General features: G+C 35.7%; 3 protein-coding genes across 24 annotated transcripts in view; 1 reads left to right on the forward strand and 2 right to left on the reverse strand.

The window, feature by feature from the left end:
- Window positions 1-2,987: 2,987 nt before the first annotated feature.
- On the reverse strand, window positions 2,988-6,560 carry LOC119076951 (ubiquitin carboxyl-terminal hydrolase 5). The gene is made up of 13 exons (XM_037184004.1): window positions 6,335-6,560; window positions 6,015-6,140; window positions 5,760-5,948; window positions 5,423-5,695; window positions 5,270-5,330; window positions 4,833-5,205; window positions 4,490-4,764; window positions 4,295-4,421; window positions 4,111-4,233; window positions 3,819-4,050; window positions 3,622-3,757; window positions 3,301-3,534; window positions 2,988-3,229 (listed from the first exon to the last, which is right to left on the reverse strand). The coding sequence occupies exons 1-13, from the start codon at window positions 6,428-6,430 to the stop codon at window positions 3,057-3,059; spliced, it is 2,418 nt and encodes an 805-aa protein (XP_037039899.1). The 5' UTR covers window positions 6,431-6,560; the 3' UTR covers window positions 2,988-3,056.
- A 2,102-nt stretch (window positions 6,561-8,662) lies between these two features.
- The window catches only part of LOC119076952 (kinesin-like protein unc-104), a 37,234-nt gene continuing 24,304 nt past the window's right edge, over window positions 8,663-21,592 (forward strand). For 8 of the 22 annotated variants that reach the window (XM_037184013.1, XM_037184012.1, XM_037184015.1 and 5 more), the window contains exon 1: window positions 8,664-8,837. The gene's annotated coding sequence lies outside the window, so the exon portion shown is untranslated. Of the gene's footprint in view, window positions 8,838-11,792; window positions 11,954-18,496; window positions 18,502-20,161; window positions 20,436-21,592 lie in introns of those variants that run through there. The other 14 variants (XM_037184005.1, XM_037184008.1, XM_037184016.1 and 11 more) reach the window with 5 other exon arrangements.
- LOC119076953 lies at window positions 16,449-17,459 on the reverse strand. Its single transcript, XM_037184029.1, has 4 exons — window positions 17,311-17,459; window positions 17,093-17,254; window positions 16,771-17,037; window positions 16,449-16,709 (listed from the first exon to the last, which is right to left on the reverse strand). Exons 1-4 carry the CDS (start codon window positions 17,356-17,358, stop codon window positions 16,563-16,565), a joined length of 624 nt encoding a protein of 207 aa, XP_037039924.1. The 5' UTR covers window positions 17,359-17,459; the 3' UTR covers window positions 16,449-16,562.

The following is a 21,592-nucleotide window of genomic DNA, read 5'->3' on the forward strand; positions in this document are numbered from 1 at the left end:
TGACAATATCTCGAGTAAATTTTGACCGAGGGGTAACTCACTTCTAGATTAAATGGATTAAATGGATTAAATGGATTAAATGGTATTAAATGGATTAAATGGATTAAATGGATTTAATGGATTAAATGGAATAAAAATTGGATTAAATGGATTAAATAGGAAAAAAGTTCATTTTACCAAATACTGTAAAAGTCTTAAAAATTGTTTATTTTGATCGAACCACGTACTACAACTCATACTACAATGTTAAAAAGCGAAAAAATCCACTTTTATGAGTTTTTGGTGTAAAGTGGATTAAATGGATTAAATGGATTAAATGGATTAAATAAATTTAATACCCTTTTTCACAAAAAATTTTTTCCTATACCTCACGAGTTCTTAAACGAGCTGGGGATCGGGCAAATCTATTTTTCGCAATTACTTTACAAATTTTTCAGATCGGTAGCCTAATTATTTCGGTAAAACTAAAAACTTTTTTTTGGATTAAATGGATTAAATGGATTTAATGGATTAAATGGATTAAATGGATTAAATGGATTAAATGGATTAAATGGAAGTGCGTCACCCCTCGATTTTGACCGAATTTCATGAATTTTTTTTTGTTTGAAAGGTATTAACGAATGTAAAGCATCTGTACTATTTCCGGTCTCCTAAAAGTGATATATCTTGGGGAAAATGGTACTTAGAGAGTTTCTGTTAACATGGAAATAATTTGTTATGTGTGTGGGGTTTCAGTGATTCCATATATGGACATCTATATATACCTATATACAGCTATATTGAGCTATATACAGGCATATAGAGCTATATAATATCATATTTTTCTGTGAAATGTTTATTTATAGTGAAATATAGTTAAATATAGCGGTATATAGCTGTTTAAATAGGAATTTATGAAATTTGTCTTCGTACGGGGCTGTCTATATTGCCTCCGGCAATTTATTTGTATATGATAACAAGGCAAAGAGTGGATAATGTAAGTGATTTTAAAGGCTTTTGACACGAATAGGTGTTTCGTACGGGTCGGCGTTAGCTATGTTTTTAGGCTTTAACAAGGCCCCTTGTTACAATTTGTTACAAGTTTGAATTTGATGAATAAGTGAATTTTGATGCTTCACTGACCTTTATTTGACATATTTTTAGAATTGCAGATAAGTTATGTAAGAAAATCATTATTTCAGGCGCGTTGTAATCAAAAATGTACTACAGGGTGATGTGTTTTAATCACGAATTCATAGGATTGGCTCTAGGTTGAGTTTACTTCGTCAGAAAAACAGAAATACAATCAGACCAAACCTATTGCACTGAAAATGAGACGACATGATTAAATAGGAGTTTATAAGGATACGACGAGTAATCGACATTACTTCAGGACATTTCTATTCGACATTTCTCTTCATTTGTAGGAAAGATCCATTTACGAAATGATAGTCTTATAGGAATGGGCTGGGTTGGAATTTCTTTTGTTTTTGCACCGAATGCGTATCACAAAGCGTTGAGTATGCGAAATAACCTATTTACTGATTCTTTAATAAAGACAGAAATCGGGAGTAGCCACATTATTCACCCAGTTTAATCGAGCCGGTTACATTTTAAAAGTAATTCAACTTACCATATCTCAAGATAGATCACTAAGGTCACGCAACAAAGTGAAACTATTAGCGCAATCAAAACTATCCACATATAAATGAGGCAACGATTCCACTTTGAACACAAACGTTGGTGATCATCAGACGTGCGAAGTGAAGTGAAAATGTGTGCGAAAATTTTTGTGCTAAATTGCATCCTATTGGTGTCACTCGTTGCTTCAATTCGATGCACAAATGAAGAAGACCTCGCCTGCTTTAAGATTAGTGATACATCGAAGACAGACCCACGAGCATTTTTACCTTCAAGCAGAGGCACAGCACCGGGAAAACCAAATCCGGACGAGTTAACGCGACACCATATTATTCCATACGAATTCCTGAGGACATTTTTCAATTTCGCTGCAACCGCCGATGTTGGTGCTACATTGAGAACCGCTATTAATCAGGAAATCAGACATTTGGTGGATTCATACGTTGATAAGCCGAGTTTAATTTCCAGCGAAGTCAGGCAAAAGGTTCGTGCACCAACAGAGCATGAAACGGTGATAAGAGCGATGAAGCTATTTTATTCTTGGATGCCTGGCAATATTTTCTTCGGGCCGAAAACGAATCTAAGATCCGATGATCCAGGATCAGCATTTGAGGTTGATTGCTATGAAATAATTGGCGATGATAATTACAAAAAGATTGGCAACCTTTACATCCAAATGGTTAATTTCGTCGACAGTGCGTCACATCGAACCGCTGATGTGTTCCGGTCGATTGTAACCGATTTAATCACCCTATTTAATCGTCGAGATCCGTACCCATACAATAAAGCCCAATGGGAAGTAGATCCAACTCCAGGTAAAGGAAGCAAGTGTCGAATTCATCTAGCAGAACGACAAACCTTACCTAAGTCTTTGCCGAAAGTTCCCAAGCAGCCGAAGCAGCCAGCTGAAGCAGCAGGTGCAGATTGTTTTGCACCGAAGTTGGTTGATATTGTTACAGAACCTTTTGCTAAGAAATTTAAGAATTAATGCATCAAACATCGAAAACCGCAATTTTGTTTAATAAATCAATTTTGAAAAAGATTCTTCAGCAGATGGTAGTGTCAGACTACTGTTAGTATACGAATCGCACTAAATTCACGTATCCGCGTATACTAATACCTACGTGGCTTATCTTAGCAATCTTCTACGATCTTAACTGGCTTATGAACAATTTATATATTGGGGTTTCTCCTGAATATCGACTTTAGATTTACTAATTTTAGTAGTCAACTTATAGAGATTATACAGCCGTTGGCGATGACACGCTGAAAATTTCTAATTTTGAAAACGACGCACTGACCTTAGAAATTTCTTTAATGACCTGCGCGATGGTATGCAATTTTCAATATAAAACAAAGCAACGGAATATTTAGAGAAAAATCAATTTATTGCGCAATTCCATTCACATAGTAAAGTAGATTGTAGACACAAGAACTTACGACCGTTTAAATAAATACAAATATCCCAATTCTTTCGGTGGATTCTGTGAAATGGCCACCTTGCTATCATTGAATATTACCCATTTATCGTTCTTCAGAATGTGGCACACATAATGCCCGACCTGTGACGATGTACCCATATGCGAAATGAATGCCACCAATTTGTATTCTATTACGAGAAAAGACAATTAATGATCGGTTAACTTGACTCGTTACTCTTCAGACTGTTCGATGACTTACTGCTATTTCCATCTCGATATTGTTGGCTTGTTCCGGTTGCAACACCAGCTTCTTCCGATATTTCCATTGCATCCATTTCCATTGCATGAGAGAATATCCAGTCAGCTGCACGTTCAATGTTGTTATTTGTTTCTTTCAGTGCTTTCGTTGCCTGTGCGGTAGTGAATCCCATAGCCATAATGAGTTCTAGACCATTTGGATCGGGAACAAAGGCTTGGGGCTTTGTGTCGGTCCCTAAAATTCAATTTGTTTTTCAGAAGAATGAAGTTGACTGACTGTCCATTGACTTGTAAACTCTCAAAGTCATCACAAGAGCCTCACCTGGTTGCACCAATGGATCACTGAAATCTGGATCAGTAATGTGTTCCATTACCCATTGAGTTGCTGACTCCAGTCCGGAATTCTTCGTGAAAAATAAGGCTTTTTGGCAAGCGTTTGGCGGAAAACCCATGTCCATCTAATTAAACAACGATTTGTCTCAATCAGTCGCTGCAGCATTAAGAATTCGACTGACTTACAAGTTTAGAGTAAACGTCCTGATCGAATGGCGGCAGTTCGGGAGCTTTTCCAGTCAGTTCTGGCAAAAGTTCTTCATTCGGTTGAAGACCAGCTCCTTTCAACGAAGTCAAGTCCAGTTCATCGGGAATCTCAACCGCAACGTCCAACTTTATCGACGTCCAGTCTTCGCGCAAAGTAAATTTCTTCAAATGAAGCAACAAATAATCGGGCATGGTGGCTAAGCGGGCGGTTCTGAAAGCAAATTAAAAGATCAATTTCGGAAAATTGTAACGGTGGTAACGCATCTGTTACTTTTTTGCTGTAGTTTTATCATTGATTGCTGTACTGTAGAACTGTTCAACGATTTCTTCCTGAGCAAATGTTTGGAGGCATGCCATCAGTGGAATGCGCGGACGAACGAGAGCGTCTGGTTCCCTGAGGTTAAGGATAATAAATTTAGCGAAAACATTTCGCACCACGCACTGTGCGAACTTACAATTTTTGACCTTTACTCTCAGCTTCAGCCAGTCTTGCTTCATATTCTCGTACTTCAGTGATATTAGTAGCCAAATGCAACGGAATCGGTAATGGTAAACACCACTCTTCTCGCGCCGTGTACTTAACTGGAATGTGACAGACATTTGCTTTTCAGAGTACGAACCGAGTAAATGGAAGATTCAACGAGAATTACCTTTACCACTCGAGCAACATTCAACTCTATCCTCTACACGAAACTTCAACGCGTCCGCGGGATTCGGTTGATTTCGACTATTCTTCTCGATAACATTCACCAAGTGGAGGAAGAATTCCTGAGCATCTTGTTGCTGCTTCGTAGAGAAATCGGGATGATTTTTGCCTATCAAATTTTTGAACATTGCCGGAGATATCCCAGTCGACTCGGTGTCCAATGAGTTTTCAGCGACCGAACTGTACTTTCCGCTCAACAGTCCAACAGCTAATTTGGCACTAGAGGATTGAGTATCGCCGTACATTGTACACAGATCAGAACCAAATACCGGAGAATTGTAACTTACGCTTGTACGTTGAAATTATTGGCAGGATCAGCTGGATATGCCGCAAATATTTCTGGCGCTCGTTCAGCAAAACGATGAACGAAATCGGGAATCGTAAATACCACCTGCATGACACTGTTCATGTAGCACGTATTGCCAAGATTTTGCATACCGGTAAAGCCGGGACCAGCTATCGGCTCCAATTTACTCGAACTCTCCGTTAAAATGCTCCATTCGCCGATGCGTTGATTCAGGTCCAATTCTAGTTCGACCATCGATTTTTCAGTCTTTTCCAATTGATTCGTTTTGATACCGAAATGAGCCAAATGTTTTATCAAATTCGGATCTTCGACCATGTCATCCTCAGCGTAACTGTACACATCACCTTTGCCATCTGTGGTGGAAATTTATTTTTTAGAATTTCATTTGGGATTATAAACGAAATGCTTTGTACTTGCCTGGTGTTATTGTTCCCAATTTAACGGCTAGGGGAAATTTACACTCCGCATAATGTTCAACCTAGACGCCAAAGAACAAACAAAACAATGATTCCAAGGACTAATTGACCTATCAACTTTACTGAAATATGTAATTGGTAAGTAACAACATACCGCATGATCATTTCCACCACTCCCATCGAAGAATCTTCGTCCGCACAATATGGATCCATCAGTCAAATTCAACCACAAATTGTTAGTGAGATCGCATTTTTCACATTTCCATCCCGATGGCGGTATCTTCACGCCATTCTCCAATTGTAACAGACCCTCGGCAAATTTCGATACTAGTCTCGCTTCACCATCCCACGTACCAGCCAACGATTCCTTTTCCATTTTCGAGATCACAGATTCTGACAGTAAAATTCCCTGAATCGCATTGGTCACCTGTCGATTCATAGATAATTTCAATGCGAACGGTTCGGGTGAATGCGAAATTTTAATAATTTACCTGCAGCGGCAAGTCATCGTTCGGATACGGTATAATGTCGTGGCCGGGAAATACGACAACATTATAGTGATCTGTGTATTCGAATTTGCGTTTATTTGCTTCTGGATCGAATCCACCCTCGACACCGATGGCCAATCGAGTGATTTTCTTCTCGGGACCATCAGATGCCTGCTGTTCGTCTGATGGTATCTGAACCAATCAAAACATAAACGTATTGAGGCCAAATTCATGGAAAAATAATAATTTAGAGTGTACCTCCTTCTTCTCGCGTCTCAAATGCAAGAATACGGCATTTCCGGAAGCCTTATAATAGCCATCTACATATTCCTTACCATAGCCCAGAAATGTAGTCAGACTAACATACAGACCGGTATCGGTTTCCTATAACAACAAAGCATTTTGCAATTGTAAACATAACCTCAATATCCGGCAAAATATTGCAAAATCATTGAATTTATGAACAATGTAGCCAAATATACACCGAAGCATAGCAAAATTGTCAGCTCGGGGAGCGATAAAAAAGTACAACAAAAAAAATGGTTAAAGCATCGATAACAATGGAATTACAAACTCACAGGCGTGTCGTACGAATAGACGCATTCGTCTTTGTACACATGAGACTGATTATCGGGAACACGGATTTGGCTTAAATGCTTGCGTAAATTCTCCATTGTTAAATTAGTTGAAGTAAGCCGACCGATAAATGAATTCAAAGTTATTTTTGTGGTGCAACGCCAAAGCAGCTACAACCAATTGCGAAAGGCGTACAGTTTGACAACCGCAATGACATTCGATTTTTTTCATACACAAAAAAGATTCGAAATATACTGAACGAATTCGACGAAAAATACTTGAACGAAACTTCAAAACGAAGACTGCCCGCCAGGCCCGCCACTTTGCATTAACGCACTTCAAGCAAAAGTAGTTAGTTGTATGATACACTGACCAGTTTCACATATTTAGAGTATCACCCATGCTTGAAGTGCGTTGATTAAGCTCATGAAAGCAAGAGCCTTGCATGAAAGATCAAGTTAAAAAGGTTGCACCTGATAATAACGTCGTCAGATGCAGAGACTTAAGTATAGTTTCCACTTAAAAAGAGCACTCCGTTTAGCCTCCGTCTACATGACAGTTGTAAAATAGAACAAAGGAACTGTCACGCAAACGGAATGGAAATTGAATTTATTTCAATTTTTTACTCTGTTTACGTGACAGTTCCTTTGTTCTATTTTACAACTGTCATGTAAACGGAGGCTAAACGGAGTGCCCTTTTTAAGTGGAAACTATACTTTAGATTAGTAGTAAAATAAACGTCATAGATGTCGAGTAATAACTGCATTGCCTACATTTCAGGGCAAAATTATTATTATTTTGATGATAATTTTGGACTTTCATCCTTTTTGGAAAAGGTACGACCATCGTTTCGTGTTAAAATTTGTTAGTTTTCAGTAAAAATTTGAATGTTTGTGGTACAATTGCTAAATGTTTCTCATATGCAGAATGAGCACCAGCTGAATATCACCAGCTGGTGTACAAACAACAACACTTTGTATTGTATACAATTCAAAGACAACCTACACACAGTGCATTTCTACGTTAACGTCATCTACGCGCACATAACACGTATGAATGAAGTAAACACATTGTTAAGAATGTGTTTTGATTGTTTATCATACAATAAGTGTGTTAGCAGATCCAGCTGGTGATATTCAGCTGGTGCTCATTCTGCATATGAAAAATATTTACAGGCTGTAATATAACCTCAGTCCGAGAAAACTCAACATTTCACGAAAATTGACACATATTTTGAGTTTTCTCGGAGTTAACACATTCTAACACCAAATGATGGTCGTACTTTTTCTAAAAAGGATGAGAGTCCAAAATTATCATAAAAATAATAATAATTTTGCCCCGAAATGTTGGCAACAATGTAGATTTCTCTTAAATAGTAACCGTGGATTTACATAGCAACGTAAAAGTGACAGATGCAATGTTTTTTAAATACTGCAACCCGAAATTTCATTCATAAAATTAAAATTATGAATGAAATTTCGAGTTGCCGTATGAGAAAATTTTTGCATCTGTCACTTTTACGTTGCTATGTAAATCCACAGTAAAATAGTTTAGTGAACTGGTTGATGACCAGATCTCACCACAATTAGACAGGAAGAACAACAAGTACTGGTCAAGACAGTCTAGATTCTTGAAGACCAGGTTAAAACACCTATCAAGACGGATGGATGTTGAACACACAAAACATCCTTTTCTAAGTCGATGGGGGCAAGGCTGTATACTTTGGGGATGTCACGCAGATGCAGATTCGCGGGTTACACATCATGTTTCATACAAAAAATTCACCACGCCATACAAATTCAATTTTGGTGAATTTGTTTGTATGGAAAAGGTGTGTTCCCGCGTATCTAATAAAATGGCGATCTGCGTGACCTCCTCAAGGTATACAGCCTTGTATGGAGGAGCCAGTAGAAAATGTTAATGGCACAGTCTGTGCGGCCAACTCAGGAGGTATCTTAATCTTTATTTTTCCAGAACCTTTGTTTGCACGATAAACGATTGACCTTATCCCTTCTTTTGACGTTATTGGCAAGGAGGAAAACGGATTTTCCGAATATCGCCTAATTTTAATGGCTTCATGACTTTTTCTTCACCTTTCGTGACTTTCGGTGACATTTCTTTCCGCTACTTTCCCCTGACTTTTCGTGATTTTTCTGTTATTAGAGCAGTTTGAGAAATATTTTTTTATTGTTGTCTTCTACATCCAGCTTTTCTTTACCGCCAAACTTGAACTGTATTTCCTAAATGTACGCAACCAACACAACCTTCAAAAGAACACAGCTTCTTCACATACAAAACAAAATAATTATCATTACGTGAAATGTCAATGTCACAGAAAGATAAGATAAGAGATTTGTTGTGGTTTTGTTTTGTTTACTCACAATAATTTGTACAATAAAAATTGGAAAACAAAATTTCGTGATTAAATACAAAGTGTGACACATTCAGCCATAAACCGCAATAATGTTTCAGTGAAATAAAAAGTTTCTGGAGTCCTTTCTTAATGTAAGTACAAAATGTTCAAATCCCTATCTTTCATTGTGTGCGGAAAATCAATATTTCGTTTCGTTCTCATTTAGAATGACAAATTACACCGTACCGCACATAACATTGAATGAACATGTATCCTCTGATCATGGTAGATGCTCTACTAATTCTCTTGTTTTTATTTTATCTTTTAAGTAAATGTTGTGTGAAATAAACTATTTAAGCCAACACATTCCCTTCAAATGTTCTAACTGGGTGTGTCAATGAGATGCATTCATGAGAAAAATGTTGAAGGTCCTTACTAGTCATGACTCACCATAACAGAGTTCTCTTTATTTATGAAGGAATAGAAGGTGAATAATAGGATGTAATAGGATGATTGACAATTATTAGAACTACCATGGTCAACGGTCATTCGTCAATTTATAGTTCAAATGATTTTTGTTGTAATGCTCGTAGATAAAAATAGTAAAAATCACAGGTTGTCCTTTGACATCGAAGTTTAAGAGCGACGAATCGCAGTGGTGACTCATTAGATTCGCTGTGTGACCTACAATCTTCGACATCATTTATCAATAATTCTATATGTCATTTTTTTCCTCCAAACACCATGTCATTTATACACATAAGTCATGCAATGTAGGCTAATGTGTTTCAATCATAATTTTTCCAACGAAAATGCACTCACTCTGATTAGTATACTGAGTATACTTGTAAAAGTTTTTTATTTAATTTAGTTCGATGAACTGCCGCATATAATTAACGTTTACTGTAGTAACGCAACCTGATGTTGTTATAGCTAGTCGTGTGCTTGAGGAATTATGAATGGACGGATAATTGCTATGAAAGGCAACCATCGTTGATGTAGTAATAACATTCACTGTCAAAAGAGGTGTACAAAACCTGTGTATTATATTGTCTAAAGCAAAAACCTATCCAGCCAAAACATTATCCTCGTTGTAATCGACCAATGGTACAAAACTTTATTTTACCTGGAAAACATACTAATTCCAGTGGTGGCGTTATCTAACATGCAGAACAAACACCAAAACAAACAAACAGAACATAATTACCCATCCCTTTCCCATGGTTCGCGTGAAGCGAAAGTGGAGACAAAATGCTGTTTCGACCTCCGGATACAGTGGCGGTCAGAGGTTAGCGTGGTCTAACCATCTTCATTCGTTTCCACTGGTCCGTTACACGAGACAGCAGTAAATTTTCTGATTGAACTAGTAATTTGAAAATTTACAATAAATTTGTTTGTTGCATGTTAGATAACGCCACGCCTGGAATTAGTCTGGCTTCCAGGTAAAATATAGTTTTGTACCACCGGTTGATTACAATTGATTAACTGTGACTAATTTTTTCGTTCCCATTTTAACTAACTCTTCTGAAAATCATTGGGTTTTTAAAATAATGATACCATTGAATGAATCACCATTTGAACCTAGCCGGACTGATGAATAATTAATTAACTTCATTTCAACACATCCATTAAGTAGTTAAGGACATTTATACTAATTTTCTTTCCTAATTTCCTTACCATACAATTACATCTCCTAGTCGTCGATTTTGCCAGAATAATGAAAATGTGCACAAAAGTTCACTGTGTCCAACGTATACCTTTTTAATTGGAGTGGAGCGAAAGCTTGCTATCGTCGTTTGTTTCAATTCGAACAATTACATTAATTCCACTTACAACATAATTTTGTTACTGTTATTACCGACGTTATTACCTACACACTTTTCATGCTTTAGCTTTTCTATCCCTAATACGAAAACGTTGTAATATCATGCCATGGTACCATTTGCTATTGTGCAATTTCTTTAGATTATGAAAAATTGATTGCTGCTGAAACAAAATAAATTTGCGGCTACGATTGTTTTGGAGTTGAGTTACATTGAGTTTGTGAAATTCCAGCACTTTATTGCATTTTTCCACTAATATCTCAGAAACTTTGTATTGACCAATGTTCGTATTATTTGACTGCCAATTTATTGAAAACTGTAATAATACCAAGAATAATACTTCTCGGTGGTTTGTTGTTCCACATTTTTCGATTCGTCCCTTCTACATTTGTACCACTTGGCTCAGAACTCATTGTAAACTAACGGAAAGTTGGATCTCCAAGATACCATTAGATCTGTGAATGTTATCTTTATTGCTTGAATATTAGGGATTCTACACTGATTTCAAAATGCTCAACAAATTTTCTATCACCGCGAGGGGTACGGAATTTTTTCCATTAACAAGTTATTAACCAGCTCAGTGGGTTGGAGTCATTTACCACGATGAAGAATTCTTAATTCTTATCAATCATTGTTAATTTTCGGTTAATTAGAGCGCGCAATCGCTCACATAAAAGTTAATTGTTGACTAAAAATTAGGTGTATGTGAACCTACTATTTCAGTTCAACACATCGTAAATACTATTTTACTAAACATTTCAGTCACACAGCAATCAGAATGAACACAATAAAGTTTATAAAATTACATGCTCATATATGAAGGTACTGATAAAGGTTCCAATGGGAAATGTAGTTCGTGAATCGAGCCGAAAATCATTAAAAATGAATGCGAAGGTTTACTATCGTAAGCTGTGCGTGGAAAAACACGTCAATGCATTAACTATCACGAACAATTGACTTCCTTGCGGGAATGCAGTAGGAGTACAATCATATATCGGTATCAATCTCACACCTTTCAGTTACGCTAAAAACGAAGAAAAATATGTTGCCATCAATTGCAACCGTAAGTACTTTCCATTTACTTACATTATTATACTTCGACTGAAAAGGATTCCGAAAAACGATTCGAAAAAATCGATGAAAAAATTCTCTATTTGTACAAAAACATAAGGAAAACGTAATTCTGTATGCGCAAATTCCATTCCATTGGCACTGGTGTGTGTTCTTTTTTCTTTTGTGTGTTATCCAGAGCGCATGAGTTTTGACTATTTGTGAAAAATCAGCCATTCCATAGTTTTGAAGGAAAGGAAGTATTTAGCTGAGTGAAATTGATTGAAGACACAAAAAGTTCTTTTAATAAGTCTGCTAGTGTTTTGTATTCAATTGTAATAAGAAAATAGAATCGGTGCGTATAGTTTTGAAGTTGAGCCAACGCATTTGTTTTGGTAATTACAGTTTTTGATTATTTCTTGGCTATGAGTTGTGTGTTTGGATGTTTAACCTTATATCGATTTTTCAATTCAAAGTTAAATGCTTTTTTTTTCATTTAATTAAATTTGTGTTAATCACCTCCGATTGGACCTAACGTTTTCTTGATTTACCGACCAAATTATTCATGAAAAAGTTTCGTTTCATTCATTTTAACTTCCCATCCAATTTTATTATTCTTTTCTCTCCCTTAATATGACTCATCGTTTGATTGTATACAATATTGTGGTAGCAAGACGTATGTATGTATAAGACTGGTTTCTAGACATTATTATTGGAGCTTACAATTATTATATGAGGGCAACCTACGTTCGAGATTTTTTTTTTCAAATTTATTTTCTTGTCTCTTCGTATGAAAGGTTAAAGGTGTCCGATTACCTCAATGATTAATTGTTTTACATCTTAATTTAAGGGATCTTCAAAGTATCACTTTTATTGATGATTTTATTCAAAGACACAATTTTTCGATGTAAATCTATCGATTCATTCCAAGAAGAATCTCACAGTAGTATCTTACATGAGAGTTGCATTTAATTAAAACTAAAATTGGAACAAAGGGATTAATGAAAACGTGAAAGGTGTGAGTCTGAAATCCAGACTAATAATGAAAAAGGTTCTAACAACTTTCAGATTCGAAATGTATGTACTGGCCAATGACTTGTATTTTTACTAACAAATTGTTTAGAAAGCTTATATCGTATGTCGGAAGGTCAGAATTATTGGTGTTCCTAGTGATAAAAATTGAAAATGGTGGAAGGCTAGATCCTCAACGTCTTCTTGTTGATCGACTGCTTAGATTTAGCAGTATTTGTTTTCCATTTCAAGTCACAGACTATTGTGGACTAGCCAGACAAAACAGCAAACTGTAACAATTAATTAATTGTAGAGAACAAAACAATGAGACTTCGCTGTGGTTATCTCAACCAAAAACAAAAAGAAAACATAACAGCTGTGATATCAAACGGCAACGGCACTTAACTGTTAGATATTAGCAAAAGTATAGTTAAATCAATGACTGAATTCACAAAGTAATTCTCTCGTATCATCTTTCACTCAAATATTTTCAAAATATTTTTATTCCAATGACCTCCAAGCCCATTCTTATGTTTTTGAGTAACGCAGATAAGGCATTTAAGAGCAGTCGTTATTCTGTGTGATTATGTAATTTGATCAAAATGCACAGGGCACACAAAAAACCCTGTGAATTTTTATATGTTGCCGAGACTTGAAGGGATCATTTTGAAAGCGGATCATTGACTATTAGTTTCAAATTCGCTTTATTTGCCAAATATAACTATCGATAATAGTTGACGAAATCAAGTATTAATAAGAACAATGGCAACTATCGAACGTTGATCTCATCATCCCATTTAAATTTGAATTTACGGATCGCATAGTAAGCCTGTATAGGATTGTGAATCCAAAGGACTGATACTTTGATAGCCATATAAATTGCGGATCCACCCTGCGTACCTACCTAATATCAATTACATAATCATATAGTTCTGCTACAATCTCTGCAACATTTAATGTAATGTACCTTATCTGGAATTGGTCAAAATACTTCTAAAGGTCCCGCTTCAAAAAAAAAAAAAAAACTGATAGTCTTCTAAACTCTCTGCCTTGAGCAACCAAAATTGCACACATATAAATAAGACAGTTTTCATATTAACATACAAAAGTTGTTCATCGTCTGAAGTGTAAAGTGATTATGTGGAAGAAGAATTTGTTGTTGAGTTGTGTAGCATTGTTGGCATTCATTGCGTCCATTCAATGTGTCACTGAGGACCTCAAGTGCTTTGAATTTATAAAACGACCGTCCACACAGGGAGTTTTACCTTCACGCAAAGGTACTTTACCGGGTAAAACCGGTACGGTCGAGTTAGCCCGTCATCATGTTATTCCGTTCCAGTTTTTGAGGGAATTTTTCAACTTTGCTGCCACTGTCCATGTTGACGCAACACTTAGAACCGCTATTGATCAGCAAATCAGACATCTGATGGATTCATACGTTGATAGTAAGAATATAATTCCCAGCGCACTCCTTAAAAAGATTCGTGGAAAAACAGATCATGAAACCATAATAAATGCACTTCAGGTATTTTATTCCTGGCTTCCTGGCAATATTTTCTACGGACCAAAACCAGAAGTACGATCCGATGATCCGGGCTCAGCGTTTGAGGTGGATTGCTACGAAATAATTGGCGATAAAAACTATAAAACCGTGGGAAATCTTTATGTCCGAATGGTAAATTTCGTCAAGACCTCGAAATATCGAACCGTTAGCATTTACCGACAGATTGTAGAAGATTTATTTACCCTATTTACTCGACGAAAACCATTCGAATACGATCAGAAGCAGTGGGAAGTAGATCCAAAGAAACCAGACAAATACCGAATTCACCGGGCCGAACGAGAAGACGAACCGAAAATTCCGAAACAGCCAACTATACCAGATAAAGAGTGTATTGATAATAAGTTGGTTGCTGTTATGGAAGGTGACAAAGCATTTCTTAACAAATTTCCAAAGAGTTCCAGCGATCATGCAGAATTGTGAGCTGTGATTATAGAACATGGGGGCAGTTAACACAAACGTATAGTTGCTAGATATTCAATGTTGACTCCATGTTCGTATTCATGTTACATATGGACTTTGGAGAATTTTACTGAATAAAAAACTCGTTACTTTTGTAAACCTAGAAGTTTAACGAAATTTGTTTTTAATTTATTTTCGAAAATACAGACACCTTTCGTTCGCATGTGGAAAATCTTTGGAAACCCTTTACTCATGTTATAGTAAAGGCTCTACCCGAGAGTTAACCGGTCTTTTCATCAACTCAACATTAATTTAACATAAAGCTTTCAGCTGTCGACTCCATTTTCGAAAATTTCTCCAATGAATGCAAATCAATCATCACATAACGTCAATCCGATATTATTCTTTCGCTTCACACCAGGCCTCCACACACACACGCATTAATTTATTATCTCCGAATCCTATAAGCTCAAGGGAAAATATTTCCAAATTGTCATTTCGACCATGGTTGAAGGAAAATATGAAGTTCAACCTCGACCACCTCCACCACCTCGACTCAAACTAACAGGCATATTATGTTAATGGTTCAGATTAATCGTAATAATATTCTCAGCTCACAAAATGCGAACGATGTGTTGAGTTGTGAATGTGTTGCCTTGTAAATTTCCTTAACTGCGCGATTATTACGTTAAGGATAAGCAATGACGTTCACTTTTTTGCTTCGAGAACGTTTTCCGCTCATACTTTACTATACACCGACATGACTATGGCTAGGAAAGGGCAATGCGTCATAAATTTATTGATATCATAAACTGCAACTGGTTAATTTGTTGACATAAACTTGATTTTGGAAATATTCAGAGCATATCAACAAATGATGCTGCGTCAGTGCGTCAGTTAACAAGTTTTTTAGTTTGATGTTTTCCGAGCTTGTTAATGAAATTTTCGATACAGCCAATCACATACTTCTACATCAGATGATGATAATTAGATAATTAGTTTAATCGCAAAAACGAAACGATGTTTTAAACAGTTGTAAAGGTCTCATACGTACAATTTAACAAAAGAACGCATTTTAACTTCGTTCTCTAAATAATTTAATCCGTGCGGTACACAAAGGATAATTTAATGGTATTACCGTCACTACGTTGCCCTTTTCGAAATTAACTTGTTTTACTTTGTGAAACCCATGCAGCTACCAATTTCATTATCCCAAGTTTTAAAACCACAAATGGAGAAATTCAATTTTAGAAGGGTTTAAAATGATTACTGTCTGGATGCTACACATTTTCTAAATGTAAATGATGATGTAAATGCTTCGTATCCTTTTCACGGAATGGTAATTAGAGTATCAGACTAATTAGAATGAGCTGACTTTTAGAGAGAAAAAGAGTGGTGGTATCGTTCGTAGAAACTGATATTATATGGTATAATTTATGTTAAATTATGAATTTAAAATATTATAGAAACTGATTATGATTAACCTAGAAATTAATGCGACAGGTCAGCGGTAATGGGGAAAAAAAAGAATTGAACAAATCCATGCTTTTAGCAAATAGTTTCCGACTAGTATTATTACCCTTCGCAAGAATAAGTAAAACCATGTGTGTACAATGGAAACAAAGAGGCTCGGTTTTAATAGATATTCTAATCGTAGGCGAAAAGAATTTTATGAAAAAAATTCTATTTGATAGCGGCAGCGAATGGCATATTAATTATAATCGCCCACAAGTAGTCAATTAGTTTTCTTTTACGTATGTACAATTCACAACATTTATCAAATAAGTTTGAAGTTTCGAATTTTTGGGTAGTGTCTCATATTACTTTCGTACTGTTTATAAAAAAGAATGATGTAAGTATGTGTACAGTGCATAAATACAGTATCTGTATAAAGCTACAAGATTGAAACTATCTTCTATTGCTATAATACGAAAACATTTTATTTGACTCTGTTTTGTTCCTACACTACAATCGTAGCTTTAGCTTGAGTCTGTTTAGTTTCACTTACATAGTTCCAAGGACTTTCCAAATTAAATAAATTGTTCATGATCACCTGCGAGATTGTCGTACATCCTATCAGTGCTGTGAAGTCGCTTGAAAAATTCTGGAAACCACGACAAAACGCGTTCGTAAGATTGGCCAGAACATGCAGAAATCACTGTCATGACTGCTTTTAACTAGTAATTAAATGAGAATAGTGACCTGTAATCTTCGTCAAATTAAATGCTATACACTTACTCCTCCTTTTATCTGTTGATCCTTTGGTAAGCTGTCACTACAATCGTTTATCAATTGAATAACACGCGTGGAGTCTTCGTTATTCATACGTGACTTAGCCAGTATTGTTAACATTTTTTCTAGTTTTTCGTCATCATTCGTTGGAATGGAATCGATTCGAACAAGTTCGTCGGCAGTGAGTAATGCCTTGTCACCTGACATGATTCTTTCCCAATCCGATTCACTGGTGTTTGTTTTCGACGCAAAGATTTTCGTAGCGATTATTATCTACGTTTTGTATTTGCAATGAATCTGAGGTATATCAACGACACAAGGGACTTACTCCGAGTTGTCTATCGGTTGTTTCGCCTGTTTTGTCTACAAGGTCGTTACAACTTTGCTGGAAACCGATGTAATTTGAAAGAAGCGATTTAATTTCTGAGATTCGCATATTTCTTGACGATTTAGGCATCTTATCTAAAGGTGTACTTTTGGTATGGAGTTCCTAAAACAATCACAAAACGATAACGTCGTTCCTTTCGCTATAAATCAATTTTTTACCTGGATAAGGACGAACAATACCAATCCGAACACAATTGTAATTTTCATTTTTGAATTGCTAACTTCACTCAAATCGGAAATGAAACAAATACCACAACCTACAGACTTGAAGAACAGACTAATTCTGCTTTGATTTCATTTCTTACCATTTACTCGTTTATAATTTATGCTGACTTCTGCACATTATTACATTAACATTCAAAGTAAATGTTATTTTCCTTAGCTGGTGTAGAACATAACTAGAATACGATTTTATTTGCCGAATGATCGTTTTGTTTGTTGTCAATAAACCGATAACATTAGCTATGCGGACCCGCCCGCACGCGAGGGAGAACATATCAAGTGATATGCATAAGCCTAGTGAGATGTGCTAAACGTGGTAGACGATGCATAACAAAATAACTGAAATAATCAATTGACTTAGCGGAATAAATTGTAGAAAAAATAATTTCGAGCAAAAAACCAACTGCCAACTCTCATATTTCAGATCAGATTTGCACACATAAACTTTTTTGCTGGATTTGTATTGCCACTTATATTCTCTGTCTTGCACTGAGATAAAAGATTACGTCTGACACGTATAAAGTGTGGTAAGGAAGTTATACACCAGGCACGTATGCGTGCTAACGTACGACACGTATTGTTATACATACGTCTTGTATAAAATACTAGTCGCATGTTTCTTACCTTAGTCATCGTATATTATACAATGACTATGTATGGAAATACGTGTCGTGTGGAAGTACGCACACGTGTCTGGTGTATAACTTCCTTACCACACTTTATACGTGTCAGAAGTAATTTTTTTTTCTCAGTGTGGTATATCGATACAACCACAAAAGGAAACCCTATTCAGGGACTCGAATTGTTAGAGATATGAACGAAGACGGATGAAATCTTGTACATCGTACGGGTCTAAGAATATTGTGGACTTAGGCAAATGCAAACCGCCTGCGGCTCATGTAGCTAATTTCACACTCAATGTTTTGTCTCTATCTTTCTCCTTCTCTTCTTATCTATTTCTGGGTACTGAGTACTGAGTACTGTTCTTTGAATTGATAATGATGAATTTATTAGTTTAGTTTTATAAAGTAAACAATTGATTAATATCTTAAGATGATTGTGCTGAATGCTCAAATTCCTTGATGAATTAAATCTTTTAATTGACTAAGGCTGGCGCCAGAACTTTCTGTAACCTTAACTAAGAACTACAAGAACTCCTCATGCATAGCCAAACTACAAGCTTGAATTAAAATGAGGGTGTGTGGTACAACCAAAGACGATTGAACTAACTGATTAACCAAATAAAGTTCATTTTCCGAATTTTACAATTTAGAGAACGTTCACACTTTAGTCTACTACCAATGGTAGTCTACCATAATCACAAATTACCATCAACAGAAATATTTCTTTGTTGGATCCGCAAACTCATCGAATTCTACTGTAATGAAAATTTCGGTAGTTTTACCACATAACTTCACCAACAGTTAACAGACGTAGGACAATTGTTTATAGTAATTATTTATTTAATTAGGTTCCAATGATTAGGATTTACCTTTGTGTTAGCCTCCTTTTTTGGAACTTTTAAGCTTTACTAAAATAAATGCACCAGAAAGTTTTACAAAATTTCCGATGCAATTTCCATTTAATAGTACTCCCAGCGAAATTTTCCAACCGGTAGTTGAGACAGACTATAAAAAGTGACAATAAAATCTATTGCCTGTTCGTGTGAATAATAAATTTCCAGAAACGCCATGCCCGAAGATCATGACTGTTGTCAATTTTTTATTTGAAAACCCAATTTTTTGTCTGACTGAACATGATGCATTCGAGTTCGAATGGAAAACCGTTCTTATAACTTAGAGCTTTAAACAGTTTGTCTCTGTAGAATGGGTGGAATAAAACCAGTTCGTGGAATTGAATATTTCACAGAGAAACAATTTTAATGAAAATTCGTTGAACTGAAATTTAAAAAGAGAAATTTTCTGTTCATAGGTTTTGAATAACTCTCAACATCATTTATTTCCTGTCAATTGTTTAACTTGTCACAGCTGGCAAGGATCTAGAACTCTTTTCGATCTATCAATCTATCGATCTATCTTTTCAATCGATTAATTTCCAATTCAAATCTTTAACTTCAATGCTTTAAATATTCATTTTGCTATCGCAATAGCCACAGATTGCCGTTTTTTGTTTCTTCGTTATCAATAACAGATCTGCAATAGGCTACACCCACAATGTCCTTGTTCACAATATGTATAAGTTTTCTATTGAATTATACCTTTTCGAAACAGCAATCGTGTCGTCATAACACGATTAAATCTGTTATACCTATTGTTCAAAGTATTTTCTAGCGTTGATACAAAATCTTTTACTTCAATATTTTTATCATACATTTCGATGTAAAAGTTCATCGCTTTCTATTGTCGCTATATGACTAGTTCGTGCACTTAAAATTTCAAATTACTCCATTAACTGGAACAACACGGCAAAACAATGCCGTTGAACAAATTGATATAGGTATTTATATCAAGGGAAAAACCCGAAATTTGTTGATGAAGGTCAAGAACCTCTCAAAATTTCCTTTATTCCTGTTTTTGTGCAATACCTACTCCCGTATTATTACTGGTTTTTGTATGTATTTAAGCGCACATATATATTACATATCCCGAAAATCCCTCAGTGTCAGTCACAATATCAGCCATATTGCAACCAACTACAATTTCAATTTCGTTTTCTTGAATTTCCAACAGTGCGATATATCAATTTATTGACATGCGCGAAACCCAACACTGTGACGAACATTGTAAAAGGAAAGTGCAACGCCATTTTGTGTTGAGAAATTTTCCAACAAGGATAGAGTTGGATCGGTGCAAAAGAAAAACCATATTTTCCATCGAGCTGAAGTTATAGTTCAATTAATAAAATCGAAATTAAGTTAACTGAAGTGTACAGTGCAATGAATTCTGAAATTGACGCGGATTTGTGTTGTTGTCGTGGAAATAATTGAAAATAGAAATTGTTTCAGAAAAAAGGACAATTTCGTGTAGCAGATTGATTCGATTTGGATTGTGTTTCTTATTGTTCACTTTGCTGTAAATTGTTAGGATTACCTTTATTCGCAGGTAAATTCTATACGTGAGACTGTGTACTGAATTTGATAAATATTCTCTAAATTATACACTTGAAAATCAGGACATGTACGCAACAGAAATATATTTTTCACTTCTTTTCATAAATTCGCTTGATGACTCATCCGTTCTTATGTACTGCTACACATATACCCGAGCCACCAGTACGGTATAAGCATAATAAACAAATTTTTATTTTATTTTCGGTATTTCGAGGCTTCTAGACATCTCATACATTAATGTTTTTGCGTCGTCAGACGGCCTCTTTCGCCCATGCACATCGTTTCCACTTGAATTTGTATTGTGTTCGTCTATAAAGGAACCTACGTCATCACACGGCACTTGTTTATTATATAATTTGTTATTCATTGAGATTCGGACGTTGCTTTCCATGAATTTACCATTTAGCGTAATTCTGGCTTGGTTCAATATTTGCAAATTGTTTCTATTTTATTGACTCTGGGCCCATAGAGGCTATCCAAACTGTCTGCAATGTCTCATAATTTTGCAAACTTTTCGTATTATTAAAAACGTAAGTTCATCGTAATAAAGGGACATTCTGTCAATATCATTCCACCTCATCCGATATTCTATTTGGTTATTAAGGCAATGTTAACTCTATCCATTTTATTTTGTTATTCGTGCGTATCTTTATTTACCGAAATAGGTTTCACTGAACGTGGGCGCAATGTTTCCCCAGAGAGATATTCAATATATCGTCTTTAAATCAATAGAAAATAAATTTAAATTTGTGTGAAAATGTGTGTAAGGGAGAGTGGGGACAGCTTTTGGATATACATTTTTATGAATTTTATTATTGATAGGGTGAGGGTCTTGTCACCTTTTCATTCTAATGAAAATTTTATTCACACTTGCCGTTACAGTTCGTTTTCGTTATCTTATTCAGAGCTTTTTTTCACGCCAAATTGACAATTTTTTAGTTGATATGACTTGTCGAAAATGGTTAGCAATGTGCGGCTGAAATGAAATTGTTTATTTGATTGTTTTTTTTTCTTTCTATTTAGTCTATTTTCGTTTTTTTTTTTGGCTAGAATCATATTTGGAAGACCTTGACTTTACTTTAGAAAAAAATGTATGTACGTCAGAGATAAGACTGGCTGAGTTCTAATCAGAGACCTGCAAATTCAGTA

This window comes from Bradysia coprophila, unplaced genomic scaffold (assembly GCF_014529535.1).
Source record: "Bradysia coprophila strain Holo2 unplaced genomic scaffold, BU_Bcop_v1 contig_232, whole genome shotgun sequence".
Lineage (NCBI taxonomy): Eukaryota > Metazoa > Arthropoda > Insecta > Diptera > Sciaridae > Bradysia > Bradysia coprophila.

Excerpts from the sequence above, each read along its gene's own strand:
- LOC119076953 (XM_037184029.1), bottom strand. The coding sequence starts at position 17,358 with ATGAAAATTACAATTGTGTTCGGATTGGTATTGTTCGTCCTTATCCAG. Across the intron at positions 17,255-17,310 it reads TATTGTTCGTCCTTATCCAG|GAACTCCATACCAAAAGTAC; the intron begins GTAAAAAATTGA and ends TGATTGTTTTAG. Across the intron at positions 16,710-16,770 it reads ATCAACAGATAAAAGGAGGA|TTAAAAGCAGTCATGACAGT; the intron begins GTAAGTGTATAG and ends TTTAATTACTAG.
- LOC119076951 (XM_037184004.1), bottom strand. The coding sequence starts at position 6,430 with ATGGAGAATTTACGCAAGCATTTAAGCCAAATCCGTGTTCCCGATAAT. Across the intron at positions 6,141-6,334 it reads TCTATTCGTACGACACGCCT|GAAACCGATACCGGTCTGTA; the intron begins GTGAGTTTGTAA and ends TTGTTGTTATAG. Across the intron at positions 4,234-4,294 it reads GAGAGTAAAGGTCAAAAATT|GGAACCAGACGCTCTCGTTC; the intron begins GTAAGTTCGCAC and ends CCTTAACCTCAG.